At 44.0% G+C, this 17,147-nt stretch overlaps 1 protein-coding gene across 11 annotated transcripts in view; it reads right to left on the bottom strand.

Annotated features, from left to right (window-relative positions):
• Positions 1-17,147, bottom strand: part of AKAP13 (A-kinase anchoring protein 13) — a 323,926-nt gene that overhangs the window by 105,487 nt on the left and 201,292 nt on the right. The window contains exon 1 of one of the 11 annotated variants that reach the window (XM_045813175.2): positions 7,851-8,627. The exons of the other annotated variants lie outside the window; for them this stretch is intronic. Within the exon in view, the coding sequence (XP_045669131.2) occupies positions 7,851-7,931 (81 nt within the window). The 5' untranslated portion in view covers positions 7,932-8,627. Of the gene's footprint in view, positions 1-7,850; positions 8,628-17,147 lie in introns of those variants that run through there. 11 annotated transcript variants of the gene reach the window in all.

Consider the following 17,147-nt stretch of genomic DNA (forward strand, 5'->3'; position numbering starts at 1 on the left):
CATGTGAAAAAAACGATGAGCCATCAGTCGGGACACTTCAGAGCTGGAGTTCATAGCCTTCTGTGGCACAGACTCCTTCCGAGAATCCCAAGGAAGCCATGGAACCCTTACCAGAAACACGCACGTGTGTATCCAGTCAGTGGTTCTGGAGCATACCCTTGGAACCCAGATAAGAGACCTTTTCCTTAGATGTTTCTGAGGAGCACAAAGAGCCCAAAGGTTCCCAGAAAGAAGAATGGGGGGTATGGCTACAGTGAATCTAGGCTTTATTTTCGAGCAAGGGTGGACCCTCCCCCCAATTACAGAAGCAAGGGGGTGAGAGCAGTATTATGCCAGGAACATAACTCTAGAAGAAGTGTATCAATAAAATGGGTAGCAGGGAGGAAGGGAGCAGGGAGCAGCAGGACACAGAGACCAGCAGGGAGGAGCCTGAAACTGGACTAGTCCAGCAGCAGCGTGCAGCTGGACTAGGGAGGTGGCCTCCATGGACAGAAGCAGCAGCAGATCAGTAAGCTAGCACAGAGGGTAGAATCCACAGAAATAAGAAACAGCGGTCAAAATCCACCATGTAACAGACTGGAAATCCAGTGGGGAAGAATATGATGACGCACTGTGTTCAACCATGTGGGGTCTCAGGTGCTCAGATGTCTTTCAAAGAGCACAACATGAAGCAGCCTGGAAACCTCCTACTTCTGGCCTCTCACACACATAACCAGGGCAAAAGTGAGTGTGTGTTAGGGAAATGCGCACAAAACCACAACGAGATGCTGTAGCACAGCCGTTAGGGTGGCTACGATCACCTCCCCACCTCCAAAAAACCACCAAGGAAGTAACAAGCGTTGGCGAGGGCACAGAGAAGTCGGAACCTTGTGCACCGCTGGTGGGAATGTCAGACACAAACGTCGCTGTGGAACGGGGTGCTGATTCTTCCCAAAACAACACGGAGAACTACCTACCATATGATCCAGCAATCCTACTTCTGGGTGTATGCGAAGAATCGAAAGCAGGGACTCAAACAGATATTTGTACACCCATGTCCACCAGCAGATGGATGGATAAATAAAATTGGTATGCACATACAATGGAATACCATTCAGCCTTAAAAAGGAAGGAACCTCTGACATGTGCCACGACACGGGTGACCCTGCAGACACTATGCTAAGTAAAATAAGCCAGTCAGTCAAGTACGAAGACTGTATGATTCCACATATGCGAGCTAACCAGAGTAGTCAAACTCACAAAGAAAAAAAAACAAAACACAAAAAACAAAGAACCAGAATGGTGGTTTCCAGGGACAAGGAAGAGGGAGAGGGAGAGAGAAACGCGGAATTACCATGTAATGGGTTGAGAGTCTCAGTTTACAAAGACGAGAACGTTCTAGAGACGGATGGCGGTGACGGCTGCACAACAATGCAAATGTACCGAAGCACCACGGAACTGTATACCTAACGTGGTACGTTCTGTATCATGCTCGTGCTCCCACCAAAACAAGTGTGCGGCCATTAGAGATACGCAAATGAACAAAGTGGTCAAGCGGCCCACGCAGTCAGGGGCAGAACTGGAATTCTGGGCCAGATGCTACCATCATGGTCAATGCCATTAACCAGAGAGCAGACTCCAAGTGCACCAAGTGTGGAAAGAATGTCAGAATGCGGATCAGCATTTTCCGCCACATCCTGTACACAGTGACAGCAACACCAAGCATACTGTCTTCTTGTGTGAACATATTGTTCCTACTATACAAGTAAACCGCTTAAGAGATATAAACTGGATTACAGAACATCTCCCCCATCCTTCTGCCCTGTTTCAGAATCTGCTGTCACAGACAAGTCTGCCCTAGTCTCGGTGCTATTCTTCAACAACTGTCTCTTTCTCACTCACACCGAGAGACAACTTGAAGACCACACTCTGTGGCCACATTGGAAACATTTTCAGAGTGCTTCCTATAGGCCAGATACAACACCAAGCCCCGAGTACAGACGTGGTAACACATCTGTTTACTCATTAGTCTTTTCCAGAAGGTGACCTCTAAGACTGAGATTTTTCCGTAAACAGATGATAAGCTGGTTCTCTGTACTATCAACACTCTTCTTAAGCGGCTGAGACTAGGCTTGGCAAGATTCTGATTGTTAGTAGAATGAGGAGACAGAAAAGGAACAAACGACAGTGTTGAGATGCCAATAATTTGAGTTTTAAGAGAACAATGAAGATGATTATGAGCTCCTCTCTCCAGATTTTGCCCTATGGACTCTTTGAGCTAGTAGGAGCAAGATGCAGGACTGTCAACTGACTAAACAGGTAGGATAGGGAAGAGTTCAAGATGATTCAGAAGTTTTGTTTAGCAAGTGAGGAGGAGAGACACTACCATTACATATCCATGCTTTTGGGAGGAAGAAGTTACCAAAAACCTTTCTGGCTCTGACCCCATTTGTAATTCTTTAGCTAGAAACCAAACTTGGTCCTTTGTCCATACTATCTCCATGATCCCTCGATCCTGGACACCGCAGGTATTCCACATCCAAAGTTCGGGGGAGCTACAGCGCACATGGAACACGGAACAACGGCAGCTCAGAAGAAACATCAGTGCCATCCAGGTAATTTTTCATTCCTGCATGAAGCCTGGGGCTCCGGGTGATCATCTCAACTGCACCCACATTGTGTTCCCATCAGTCTGAAAATAGAGTTGTACATATTTCCAGCAGAGAGGGAACTGCCTTTTGTTTTTGGCAATGTTTCTCCTACTGTTTATATCTGAACATCCTAATAATACAAGCCCATGGTTACACCCAGCCTTCCCAGCCACTATGTGCTCATATTTACTTCCTCTGCAACTGTCTCAGGAGATCCAGCCAGAGTTACAAGGCTGAACAAAAGGAAGCAAAAACCCACCATCCGGACATGGAAGCCAATACTTGAGTCAAAATCTTTTCAGAGAATCAGATTGCAACTGAGCAGATATGCGCAGTTTTCCTCAGTCCTTAGCCTCCTTACATCTTTTGTTTGATGCAAGGTGGAATGGTCTTAGAGAAAGTAAACTTATAAAGGATATGTGTATTTCTCGGGAAAATGACACTAGACTTAAGAGACAAATTAATCCTTCTGAGCTTTGGCTAATGAAGTCCTGTGGCCTGCCCAAACATCATGGATAGGGATGGGGTTGTCCTCTGTAAATATTTTCATTCAATGCACACAAAACATGGTTGCAAATCTTTTACACATTCTCCTGACACTCTTAATTACTAGCTACAAAGTATGCTCTCACTAAACCATCAATAACATGAAGAATCATATTATTAGTAGGCACTATTTTTCCAGGTACCTAAAGTTATAAAATTAGGAAAACAGAAATGGGCCTTGGACTAAAATCAGTTTACATCAGCAGTCAATCCTAGATTCTGATGCCCTTCTTTCTGGTATGCTAGTTTTGCAGGAAGTTTCAGATATGTAGTGTCCTCCTGTGTTAACCCTGGCCTCAGGAATACTCACAATGAGTTTAGCTACTGAACTATGTCAGGTGAAAACGTCTATCATTCACCAAACTTATGAGTTCCCTACTAGCTTTTTGAAGAATGTTGACAAAAACAGGCACGTTGGTATCAACGAGTTCCTGACAACAATAAATTCTTCCATATCCCATTTTGAACATGTGACTCATAGTTACCAACCACTTATCACAGAGCAAGAAGTTATACACACATTGAGAGGGGGTAGTCAAGCGAATGTCATCTAGTGAGGAAGAGCAATGTGCACGCGTGTACAGGGCCGGAGGGGTAAGTGACCAAGGAATACTGTTAACTTATGCCTTATTATTTAGCAAAGCATTCAGAGTGGAGGTAAAATTTCAGGGATATTGGAGGCTGATGATGGGGAGCAAGAGCTGATCTGAGGACAAAGACCAGCAATGTATGCAGCTTTAGGGAAATCCTAAGGGAAGGCCTTGATGCAGAGAGCTACCATGAAACGAACTGCGCGGAACGGACAAAGGGAAATGATGGGATTGCAGCAGAAGCCGAAGAAAGCGTGGGTACGCGACCCAGGAGGAGAGCTGTGAATCTAATCTGTGGTGAACTACTAGGGTGCCGCTGGGAGGGCCTGCAGTTGTAAATGTGGAACTCCACCGCAGCAGCCCCGCGGTCTAAGTTCTGTGTGTACTCTCACGCTCCGTCTCTGTGTTCTTCCGCCGCCCTTTCAGTACACGGACCACGGCTTACAGAACGTGATGTGTAGGAGTCCTTACGGAGAAGTCCTAAGAGATTAATTTCACTCAATTAACAAAACTTTTTGAGCATTTAATACAAATTAGGAACATTGTTTTCAGTATTTAGAAATAGCGAACAGAGGAAAAACTTACAAACTCATTTATATAAAAGAGCAAATTTCCACAGACAAAAGTGGAGTGAGAATATACACATGATCGCTTGAGAACTGAAGTGACATATACACCCAAATATAATAATTTTTTAAAAGCACTGATTAAATATACTGAAGCTCAAAATGAAAGATAATTGGACAATACTTTTTTTTTTTTTTTTGAAGATTATATTTATTTATTTGACACAGAGACAGCCAGTGAGAGCGACAGCCAGTGAGAGAAAGAGACAAGCAGGGGGAGTGGGAGAGGAAGCAGCAGGCTCCCAGCAGAGGAGCCTGATGTGGGGCTTGATCCCAGAATGCTGGGATCACGCCCTGAGCCGAAGGCAGACGCTTAACGACTGAGCCACCCAGGCGCCCCTGGACAATACTTCTGAATGATTCAAAAAAAAAAAAAAGAATTATGGAAAAATCTGCAAAAAAATGTGCAACAAAATGAATTTACAGGAGTTCACAAATCTGCCCTAAGTGTTATGGAAGGAATTCCTGCCCTGGGAAGGAGGCGATCAAGACAGATTCTAAGACTATTTCCAATAAGAAAGTCTAGCATCTGACTCGATCTCAGCTCAGGTCTTGATCTCAGGGCCATGAGTTCAAGCCCCATGATGGAGCCTGCTTAAAAGAAAAAAAAAAAAAAAAAAAAAGGAAAAAAAGAAAACAACAATAAAAACCCCTAACATCTAAAATAGAAAAGAAACACGTTATGTATTTATATGAAAACTGATTCACATATTCAGGTAACAAAAGGCACTGCTGACTCGAAGAGGAGACCTACAATAGCAAGAAAAAGCATGAACTTTGAAAACAATCAGATCTGGGTTTGCATCCTATTACCTATTACACACAAGCTGTGAGACCTTCGGAAAATTACTGACTACCCCAATCTGTTTTTCCAGCTGTAAAATGAGACAAACACTAGGAATGTAAAAATGAAATGCCCAGATCTCATATCCCTCCACTTCTTCCTACTTGAGACCACAAAACCAAGTTACCGTGCCTCGGGCTGCCACAATGGTGGCCTAACTCGTTCCCACACCACCAGAAGGATCTTTTCAAAACATGATTTGAGAAGTAACATATCCAAACAAAGCCAAGTCCTCCTGGCCGTCAAGGCCCTCCTTTCCTCGGTCCTACTTATGACTCTTCCAATACTGGTTCTCTGCTTACTCAGTGTGGCCCCGTCACGGTGGCCTGGCCACTGCTACCCCGAGTACCTCCGGGCCTGGGCAGTTAACTGTTCATTCTCGCCGGACACCTTCCCTCGGTAGAGCGGGCATCTTTCCAGCCTCTGGAGGCAGCACTTCAGAAACATCTTTTATCTAAAAGATACATAGCCTGCTGCGAATTCCTGTCAAATCACTTATAGTAATTCCTACCTTTTAATTTCTCTCTTTACTGTCTGTTTTTGAGCAATAGGAGGATTTTAAAGAACAGTGTACCCCTTGGACTTAGCGCCGTTGCTGGCATCAAATGGGTCACTCATACTGTTTTAATGGATAGCTCTCAACAATGTCACCTTCTGTCTCCAAAGCAAAAAAATTTACCTGAAAGTTAGCTGTCTTATTTCAAACACACTATTTTTAGGACTCCTAGTGTTTACTTATTTGTAATCAATGCCTATTTTCTGAGAAGTGAAGTTTTCTCTTGTAAAACTCTTTCATTATACAGTTGGGCAGCATGGTACAAAACAAAACCAAAAAAGAATACAAACAAATTCACCCAAAAAACTAATTCTATCCTTCATTAGCTGTGGCCTTGTGGAAAAAAAAAAATCACATCTCTGTCAGTCCAGTACTTCATACTCCTCACCATGGCTCCAGAGAGCAAGAGAAGACTTCTGCTCTTCATATGAACATGGTGGGGGGCGGCGTGGAGAGAACAGCTGCGGCCCGAGCAGAAGTCTCAAATGAAATAACGTACATGGAAGTGTTTTGTTAAAACTGTAAAACAGCATCTCTGAGGCCAATAGGCCCATGCTGACTTAGCTCTACTTGTAAAGGCTTTCCTTCCCAGCTAGAGTGTTGAGTACTACACATTTAAGGATTATTTTAAATGTATGATATTCCCTGTGACCCCTAGACTGGGATGTTCTACCCTCCCTTTTTTCCTTCTTTCTCTTCCCCTAGACAAGTAAAATCTAAGATCACCAAAAGTCAAGCATCTAAAGGTCCTAAAAACTGGGCTCTCCTAAATACATTATATGAGGACAAAAATTTTAAAACACTACTGTGCTTTCACAGAGATAATCAGATTTTGGAGAAACTAAAATTAATAACATCTTAGAACAAGTTCAAAATGCCAAGTCCCTAACTGCTCTCAGACTAGGCCTAGCAAGTCAGACAAGTACCCAACAGCAATTAGGAGGGACCGTGACACCATTCTACCACAAATCACAACTCCTACACCTGGCCCCTCATCCAAGGTGGTATTTCATTGGCTTCTGTGTCTAGCCTTCTAGACCCATTTCTTGGCCTCAACGGGCCAATGAAAAAATTTGGGAAGTCTCAAGTAATAAACTGAATTGATAAATTGATAACACAGTTCCAAAATTTCCTTGACCAAGGCAATACATTACCACTCTGCCTACACTCCGCTAGCTTTATGCTTTCACAAGTGCAGGTACTGAGGTTCCTTTGGCATCCGTGAAGCACTTGGTTCACTTCCAATTTCCCCTGCCTTTGCCAGAAAACTGCTAACTTCCAAAAAGTGCTCCTTGAGTCGTCCAACATTCCCAGACTCCCATCTTATGGCTGGAGGGGTCCTTACTAATTTTAGATTCAAGGATGCCTTCTGTGAGCAATTAGCTATTCAGAGTCTCCACCCCCATCCTGCTTAGACACCCAACATCACTAACGCCAAGAAAACAAATACAGCTATCAACAGTCTGTGAAAAGCAGTCAAACCAAGGCAGAAGCATCACTTTGCAACTTTAATAAATAAGTTGGAGACCCTTCCAAAGGAAATAAATGTCCATTTTGCCCCTGAAGAGCTGCAAGAGACAGAAGAAGACAACAGATAGAAAAGATTCAGACAAAAGACAGAGAAAAGGCAGAAAAGGAGACCAAAAGAGAGTGATATCCAGATGGGTGGGGCTGAAGCAGGAGAGGATGAGGGGATGGGGAACAGGGACAGAGGGACAGACAGAGGCATCTTAGGAAAGAGCAACTCGGAACGTGAATTTCTCCCGCTGTGATTTTCAAGAGTATGAGGTTCTCCTGAGCTTAAGCATGCATTTTCAAACAAACAAAATGACATTTCAACAGTAAGTGCGGCTCAATACTGACTCTTAAGCCCCCCATCGTCTCTGTTCAGATATTCTTTTCAGGACCTTAAAATCACCAACCTCACCCCTGCGCTCCTGACTTTTCACACATCTTCTCAGCCTTTCTCCCAATATAGGGCAGCCGGGCCCTCAGTTATGGATGCGAAGAGATAAAGGAGATTGAGGGCTCTGGGACATCTGAAGCGCGGCCCCTTACCTTCAGCAGCACCACATCCACAGTCCTGTCCACCTTGGAGATGTCACACAGGCTATAGCGCCGCTTATGCCGTTCATACATTTTTGCTCAAACTGCACTCCCCCAAGTCCAGAGTTCCCAATTTCTCACGCTGAGCTGGAGATCTGTGCCTTCTCTACAAAACCCTCAAAGGGTCCAAAATTGATTAAAAAGAAACCAAGTGGAATCCAGTTCCTTGAACGGATGGAAGACTTTCTGGCAACTTCAGAGCACTGGAGTGGTAAATCTGTAATTCATACTATAAACAGTAAGTACCTCCTGATGCTGTACTTCAGGCAGATCTTGAGCGAAAGAGAAGCACACAGCGTTTCCATCACTGGCGACAACTCCAGGAGAAAAACTAAGAATGAACCGGCTAAGCATAATGGCCGACGCACGTGGGGGAAAAACCCAAAGCAGGCAATAAAAATCCGGTATGCACTTTGTCAGGAAAAGCGAAAGAGAGAAAAAGGTAAGACAACTCTATTTCGAAGGGATGGCATGAAAACATTCTCATTCTCTCATTAAATTCTGTTCTTGGTTAAAAAAAAAAAAAAAAAAAAGACAAGGAAGGTAAATGTGTCCTTTACAGGAAACAAAAATAAAAACCAGTAGAAGCTTGGAGATTTTGTTCAAAGTAGAGTCTTTGGAGTCAGCCTCTTGCTTACCACGCAGTAGGGCTTGGTTCTGATTTCAGCTGAAAATCTCTAATGACAGCAGAGGAAAAGGCGAAAAGAAAAAGACCACTCCTCCTGCTCGACTCCCTCCTCCCTTCTTGGGCGCTGGCCCTTCCCTACCCCCCCTTTCCCTCACCCTCAGGAACGTCACTACTTGCCCTTTTAGCTCCGCACCAGCAGCCTTGGAGGTTTGAAAACCTAATTGCAGTGGGAACATGATTCATCCACAGACGGAGAAGAGAAAAACAAGGCTTCCTTTTCCAACCCACTTCCTCCTCCTCCTCCTTCTCACTGTCCCCCATGAAAAAGGCTCTGTCAGGCATTGCAAGATGCAACTCGAATGCTTTGATGTCGGAGCAACACGATAATAAAGGGGGGCAGATGTCATCCCAAACATCACGAGCAAGTACAACATACTTATCTATTCCACGAAGTACAGAAAACTGAAACTACCCAAGGCGCACACCGCAGCTCCCTGCCAAATGCAAACCAGTGATTTAATATGAGAAAAATGTCCGCCAAGTATTGCAGGGCTATGTCTCTAGGATCCAGAAGTGGCTACAAAAGTGCCTGACATGGTTTAAAAATCATCAAGAGTTCATCTTTTTGCGCTTTTTTTTTTGTGGGGCAGGGGGTGGGTGGGGAGAAAGTGAGGGACGGAAGGGGCTTTTAAAGACAAAGAGAAAAGGAGTAGAATGAATGGGTCCATGTGTCAATACTTCTGAGTGAGGAGGGTCACCTGGGCTGGGACAGCCTCCCCCTTCGGGGCCTTCATGTGCCCTCGCTGAGCCTGAGCCTTTGCCTGGCTCTGTCACTTCATTCACGCTGAGACCCCCTCCCCCCAGCCCCGCCCTGTGCCACAGCCTCCGGTGGGGGGCCTACTCCGGAATTCATCCTCTTACTTCAGACACACTCTCAGTTTGGTTCCCAAGTGATCTGGGAGCGGAAAAAAGGAACTGAAGGAAGCAAAAAGGGGAAAAGAATGGAGAAAGGAAAGAATAAGATCTGGTCCTTCTAGGAGCATTAGGCTGCCACCATTTTCCTCAAGGGACCAGGGAGTCCTTAGCCAGATCTGAAGAGTGTGAATGAGGGGGTTCAGATACCACAGGGGAGAGGAAGAAAAGAGATTTAGTACTTAAATTTGTCAGTATTTCAAACAGAGTTGGTGACAAGGTTTTTCAGGAGTTTTATAAAAGGGGTGGAGAAGGTCTGATGAGTCACCATTTCCTCAGGCCAGGCGTTCACGTTGCTCACCAGCCAAAGGAGGGAAATGCAGCAAACCCTATGAGAACTTGAGCGTCTTCCTCGCCTATTACTACACTGCAGCCCTCATTGTGCCCAACGCAGAGCCGCGATCCTCACCCCTCACTGTCATCCAAGGCAGGTGGACTGCCTCCCCCTCCCCACACACCCCCAGTGAGCCCTGCTCTGTGATGTTACCAACATGAACAGTGAAACAGATGTTGCTTTTCACTAGAGTGAGGATGGTAAACAGTAGAAACACGATAATTAGGAGAGATTAAAAAGTTGTAAATAAAGTTCTTGCTCAGACTTACCAAAAGGGCGGGAACCTGGCCAGGGTTTTACAAATACTTTGAGACTCTGTGGTCCAGAGCACAAGTTGGAAGCCCCTTTAGGCTTTAGGGTTTGAGAAAATGGCTAGTTTATCACCTTCTCTGTATATGAACTTCCATCAAGCTGTAATTCAGAAACCCCCTCCTCACCATACGAACACAAGGCCGGCTCCCCTCTTCCTCCGCATGGTTTATTCCTCCCGCCACTCCCTTCTGTTTTAATTAGAAGCAAATGTTTCCTGCTTCCAAGGTTCCCAGGCATCTCTCAGGGGATCAGAGATGCTTTAGTCACCATGCAGCCTTCCTATTCCCAACCTCGTCTAAGTACTTACTGACTTAAGCGCAGATAATCTATATTAATTTAACAGATATTTTGTGCCTTGCCGTGCAGGCAAACAAATAACATGGTCTCTGTCCTCAAGATGTTTATGTAACTAAAGAGAGACCGGTTTCAAAATAAAGTAATTGTCTGAAATGTTTTGGGACCTACAGATTCACCTTTTTATTTCTGACGATCTGCTGACTTTGTGCCAGAGGCTGGAAATTTAGGATTCCTACTCCTTCTGCACACATAAACCTACTACAAGGATTTGGAATTGCCCTTATGTAGTCAGTTCCTTCTTGTAGAATACATAGGGTATTGGGTAGGGAATACATACTCTGGGTGGGGGGAAGAAAGAGTCTGTTTTGCTTTCTCCTCTGGATCTGTTCAGCACTTTCCACAGAAGACAGAATCCACAGTCCTGTGCTTTGGCAGCTGCTGTGACAATTCCAAGTTTTTATCAAAAACATCTGGAACCACTGAACAGTTATTCTGTTAGGATTTTGAAACACAGCAACCAATCATTTTATATCCAAACCAGAGCTGAGAGCTACGAATTTTTGTTTTGAGAACATTCTCCCTTTCTTTTAATTTTGGGAACGAGTAGTAAAATATATTTATTATTTACAGCCTTTTCCCATAGTAGTTATTTACAAGATTAATCGTCTCTTCCCTCTGTGTCCTCCATCCCACTCTCTATCCACAAAAGGAGTCCCAAATTCTTCAACAGAAGCAACCAGTGCTTTTACTCTGTTCGTACCACAGGCCCAACATATGTTCTTAAAGATTCCAGAAAATGAAGTAGGAAAATATTTTATGCATTTTAATTCAACTACAGCATTTCTGTTCACGAATTAAATTTTCCCTTGATTTATTTAATTACAAGATCTAACACCTTGTCCAAATTATTGAAACAATTCTTACGGGTCAACTCTATTCAGCTCCTTTTGTTTAGTTCGGGCAGAGCCCAGTCTCAAGGCCCCACAGTCAAATTTCTGAATTAGGACACCACCTAGTGGGGATGCTAAAGACCCAAACAGAACGCCCAAAAGCAAGTAAGCACGCCGGGGAGGTGCGGGAGGCAGGGGGGTGGCGGAGGGGGGTTAGTCTACGTCTCCAAAGCAAACTTAAAGCAGCAGCATGAGACTGGGCACCCGCTCACTGACCCCTCCCAATGATCAATTCAGTCTCTGCAGGAAGCACAAGGTACCAGGGTAAGAATCAAGGGTTCTTTCTATTCCTAGGTGTGCTGCTGTCTCACTGAGCCATGTGAGATGATGAGTTGGACTCTTTGGACCCAGGTTTCCAGAACTGAAAAACAACAGGGCACGATAGGAAGTTCCTTCTTGATTGGATATGGTCAGCCTGAGACTACGAAATCTTTATCACCTGCCATATAGCTCACAGGACATGGGCAGATGCAGAGGAGAAAGAAAAAGGAATTGAGAAATTCTCTCAAAATCGGCTGTAGAAAACATGTAGTGTATTCTTGCGTCACTATGGTTTCCTCCTCCACTTTTTACATGAAATCAGAAGGAAGGAAAGGTCTACCACAGTTAATTTTCATTTATCTGTAATTTCATTAACTTAAAAATCGTGAGTCACGCAGAGTTACCCATTTGCTGGTAGCAAAACTTACTAGAATATAGATAAAACACTTTACCTCCAGTTGGGCAATTCTGGTCTGCTCGGAATAACAGACTCCTTCACGTACGATGGTTGATTAATTGAGACAGGAAAGAAGGAAATTATTTACAATGGCTGCAAAAGCACAGTTTCCATTTGGGATTTCCTTTTTAATTTCAACTGAGGTGTTTGAGCACTACTGGCCCAGGAGAGGGAGGCCTACTGTCCTGGTCCCCCAGGCATTTCTCTGACTTACAGAGTTGGAGGTTCCAAGAAGGTGAAAAAGGCAGAGGAGAAGAGGAAGGCCTGGCAGGTAGCCCAGCAGCAGTTCTTGTCCACTTGGCGTGGGTGGTACAAAGCAACGACTCTGCTTTCGCCCCTTATGGCCTTCGCAAGGAGAAAAGCTGAAGACCGCTCGGCTGGTAGCAGCAAATTATCTGACCACAATTAACAATGGCAAAAAGAAATTAAGATGAAGACCATAAGAACAATAACAACAAAGCCTTAAAACTGTCTCCTTGCAAACTTTTGCTCCTCCCGGGGAACAGGTCTCAGTAGGCACAAGTCCACAAATGCTGAATTTTACTAAAACTGCCAACAGCTTGGTGAAAGAAACGGAGTGGGGAGAAAGACAGACGGCAGAATCGTAACTTTGGGTGGAAAAGCAGTGGGAGGATAGCTTCTCCTGGGGCAAGACTGATTAATAACAACGCGTACTGAGTACTCGCTGTTCGCCAGGCGCTTCCGCTGTACAATCTCAGTGATTCCCCCTCAAAAGCTGTAAGGTCAGCACCCACCTTGCAGCTGAGGAAGAGGCGCGCTCAGAGCTGCGGTCGGCTGGGTAGGGTCATACGGCTGACGTGAGCCTCCTTTAAACTCAATTCTGTCCATCTTCTTTCCTTGCATTCCGCATCTTATCCCGCCTTGAGTAATCCCCCAAAGTTAATGAAATGAAACTCTCGCTGAGAAAATGTAAGTTAAAATTTGAGGAAAGAAAACTTGGAATTTGTTACTCATATCAATTTTCTCATATCTGATTCTATTCAAATGCCAAAGGATCGAAAAACTTTTTCTTCAGTAAAAATGACAAATCGTTCCTAATTTTAGAAAGCACAGGTAGAAAGTGTCCCATTACATTAAACAGACTCAACTGCTTTGTCAACATTTTAATACTGAACATTTCCCTTTCTTAACAGCTTCTCACTCTAGTAATACATTACAAACATCAGAGTGAACGCATCCAACAGAGACTTGAGTCTGAATGCTGGTGACTGCGAGCTAGGTCTTCCTCAGAATGAACGGGTCTACTAACCCTATTTTTTCTCGTTGGGACAACCATTAGTTATGCTGAGGAAGCATTTCAAATATTTGAAGATACCCATCACGACTCACCACCCCTCTCAGAGCTTCTTTTCTGGATCACAGTTCCCCCAACTGCTGGCTGGCTGGTGACTCTTGGTCAGCCTTGTGACTGCAAACCCTGGGGTGATTAAGATCAAACGGGCCGTCTTAACACGAATCCCAACCCTACTACAAGGATATATGCCTCTGATGAAATAAGTTCACTTCCCGTACCTTTTCTGTTGGACTCAAAACAGGTCTTCTCCATACTGTAATAAACGTTCCATACTATAACCTTGTGATTTTATGTAAAAACCTACTTTACATCTTTCCCTTCTATATTCTCATTTATCAATTTTAGCGTAAACACAGCATGCTGAATCTAGATTCTTTCACTGAAGTAGCAGCTGTCCCTCCTCCAAGCCTTGTGCCATCAGTAGAGCTGAAGCAAGGCTAACAACAGAGGCCCAGAGGTGTGCCCCTAGAAAGCCTCCCCTGGAATGACGGCAATGCGTCAGCCAGCACCCCGGATGAAGGCCTATGCCATCAGTTACAATGACCGAACCATGAGTCCCACTTCTTCATCGTCTTTACTATATGGAACAATCTGTAACATTTCTGGCCAAAATTCATACATACCAGATCGATGGCGTTCTCCTGTTCAGCCTGTCTAGTGACCCTATCAAAAGGAGAATGGAGACACTGCCCATGCGGCATACGGTTTGATAATCATCTCTGTGTGTACGCACTCGATCTGAAACCAGATCCCAAGACAGGCATATCTGATCAACCATAAATCGTATTCACTGTTATTTCTGAATCTTCTAGCAACATTTATTTTTAGCATGATCACTATGACTGTATCACAGTGCAGCACTGACAAAACGAAACAAAAGCTACTTTAATAGTTTTTCCTCATAATGGTGTAAGAATTCTCACATGCAGAAATCTTACCAACTTCATAATCCTAAAACTGCAAACTTTTGGTTGAGCAAAGTAACTAAGTAATAATACCTCTTTTCCCCCCAAAGCATTAAGAGTAAAAAGGATATTCACCCTCCACACGTTCTTGTTCTTCAACGCACTATTCTACTAAAGAGTCATTCAAATACACTTCTACTATTTCCCCCACCCAAACAGTTTGTATATATACATTTACAAGCACGAGGTTCAGACTAAACTTTTGATCATAACTTCTATTTCAGATGGTAAGGTAGACCTTGAAAAATATTTTTTAAGTTATCACTTAAGTGATTTTTTTTTTTTTTAAAGATTTACTTACATGAGAGAGAGAGAGAGAGAGGAGGAGGAGGGGGAGGAGGGACAGACAGAGGGAGAGGGAGAAACTCTAAGCAGACTCCATACCGAGCGTAGAGCACAACATGGGGCTCGATCTCACAACCCGGAGACCAAGACCTGAACCAAAATCAAGAGTCAGATGCTTAACCAACTGCACCATCCAGGTGCCCCCGTCACTTCAATGATTTTAAAGCAACTTTAGAGGTATAATTAACATATAATAAATTGTACCTATTTATGCCAAATATTTTGTATTTTTAAGTAGAATTTTCAAATTTTTCCAAAGACTATAGCTTTAAGATACAGTATTTTAAAAACAGGGAATGCTCGGAATGCTAAAAATGGCAAATTTAATATCGGTAGTAACTTAAACCAAGAAATTTCATATGGAAAATTCATCGTGTTGTTGTGATTGTAACTACAACTTCACATGTCACTGACCTAAACCTTCAACAAGCTTTTCGGGAAGTGAAGTGAATTAGACAGATATTTACGGACCACCCATGCCTGGCACTGGAGATACAGCAGCAAATGAGACATGAAGGAGTTATGATAATATGCGAGAAATGTCGAACAGAGGAGTCCCAGGGCACTCCGTCTCTTAGAGACCATCTGCCTGGAGATGTAACACGCTCCAAGGGCCAGGACAGGCCTGCTGTGGCGATGCTGACTAATGTGAGGCCCAACGGAGGAGTAGGAACTAACCAGGTGAGAGGTGCGTGCGTGGCGCTGCAGGGAGCCCTGGGATGGAGAGCTCCAGAGGCATTCTGTGTAGAAATTCTGGCAGAGGATCGGGTGCGAAGGCCCGGAAGTGAGAAACAGCAAGTGACAAAGGACAAGGCCTGAGGAGCAGAAAAGGCCAGCTCCCGATGAACACGCTACTAATATCGAGAAGTCTGACTCACTGCAACAAGAAAAAGCCACTGAAGGGTTGTTGGCTAGGGAAAGGCACGATCAGCTCTGCATTTCAAAAATACCATTTTTCTAGAGCATGCTCAATAGACAGGAGAGAGAAGACAAGAGGCAGGGAGACGTAACGGATGTTGGATGAGAGTGGAAGGGAGGTCTGAATTCAGGTGATGAATGTGGAGACCAAGAAAAGAAAGTGGGAATCTTTAACAGGCACTGGGGTTGGGAGGTGAGAGGGACAGAGAAGTGTTGTTTGACTGGGCTTCTGCCCTGGGCAACCACATAAACAGTGGAATGGAGCACACGGAGGTGGCAGGGAGAGATCAGATCATCAGTCGGTTTTAGACACAGAGAATCCGAGGATCTCAGGGACATCCAAGCAGAGCCCTGGTAAGCAGGCGAGCGTGTACATGTGGAGCCCAGGAGAATGGCTGGCATTGCGCACTCAGATTTAGGAATCAACACACAGATGGGACACCAGGGACACTAAAAGAAGGAAACATATCGTTGAAAGAACGGTAAACAATATCAAGTGTTGTAAAAAGGTCAAGCAAGTTAAGGATCTGGATTTTGCTAACGTTTTTATGGACTGGTAGGGGAAGCTCTGGGGTAGCAGAGTGATGAGAGCTGGATTTAAATATTCTACCATTTCACAAGGAAACATTCAGGCTCCGTCTGTATACTCAACTTTTCCTAGCTGTCTCTTAAGATATTTTTCCTATTAGAGAAAGCATCTTAGTGAATCCTTCCACAATGGTTGCTATAGGATTGCTAACCTGGTAATAAATATTTTAGAGTGTAAAAAAACTTTCTGAGAAGTAAATGAAGCATTAACAGAGAAAAAGGACCATTAACACAAAGCTAGTTCTACACAACGTGTATGCCTGTTCTTTTGTGTACTTTCACTTCTTTCCAAGAGAGAGGAAAGAGGTCATAGAGACCACAACAGAATTTGAGTGCACACACTGCTATCGTGGTTAGGAATATGGACAAGGGCTTCATAACAGCTAGAGGAGGGAAGCAGGGTGGACAGTGTTTTGGCAAGGAAATGGAAAAAGAAGGGAACAGCCAACAAGTAAGAGACTCCCTTTCCATATGAAATGGAAATAAGAAACAAACCTCATTCTATAAAACAAAGGCAATGAGATCAAGGGAAACAACACTGACATTTACTGACCAGAATTTCCTAATGGGATTTTGTCATCACTAGCATGTCATGGCCAGTTAGCAGTGAACTAGTGAATATTAACAAAATTCATTTATCCCTTCAACAAATATTTAAGTGCCTGCTGTACTTATGGTGCTCTGCAAGGTGTTAAGAGCTATGAAGATGGATGAGACATTCCTGGAACCTCAAGGAAGGGGCAAAAGCATGAAATACAAACATAAGACTGCATGGGTAGTACAAATGAAATGCAGAATTCCAGCACAGGAATGAGATCTCTGGCTGAACTAATTAGGCAGAAAAATTCCATGAAGGTGGGTGTTGCCATTAAGAGTGTCAGTGAGGGCACAGATGTTGATGAGTGGC

Source organism: Ursus americanus, chromosome 28, assembly GCF_024610735.1.
Source record: "Ursus americanus isolate L20-20 chromosome 28, mUrsAme1.1.p, whole genome shotgun sequence".
Lineage (NCBI taxonomy): Eukaryota > Metazoa > Chordata > Mammalia > Carnivora > Ursidae > Ursus > Ursus americanus.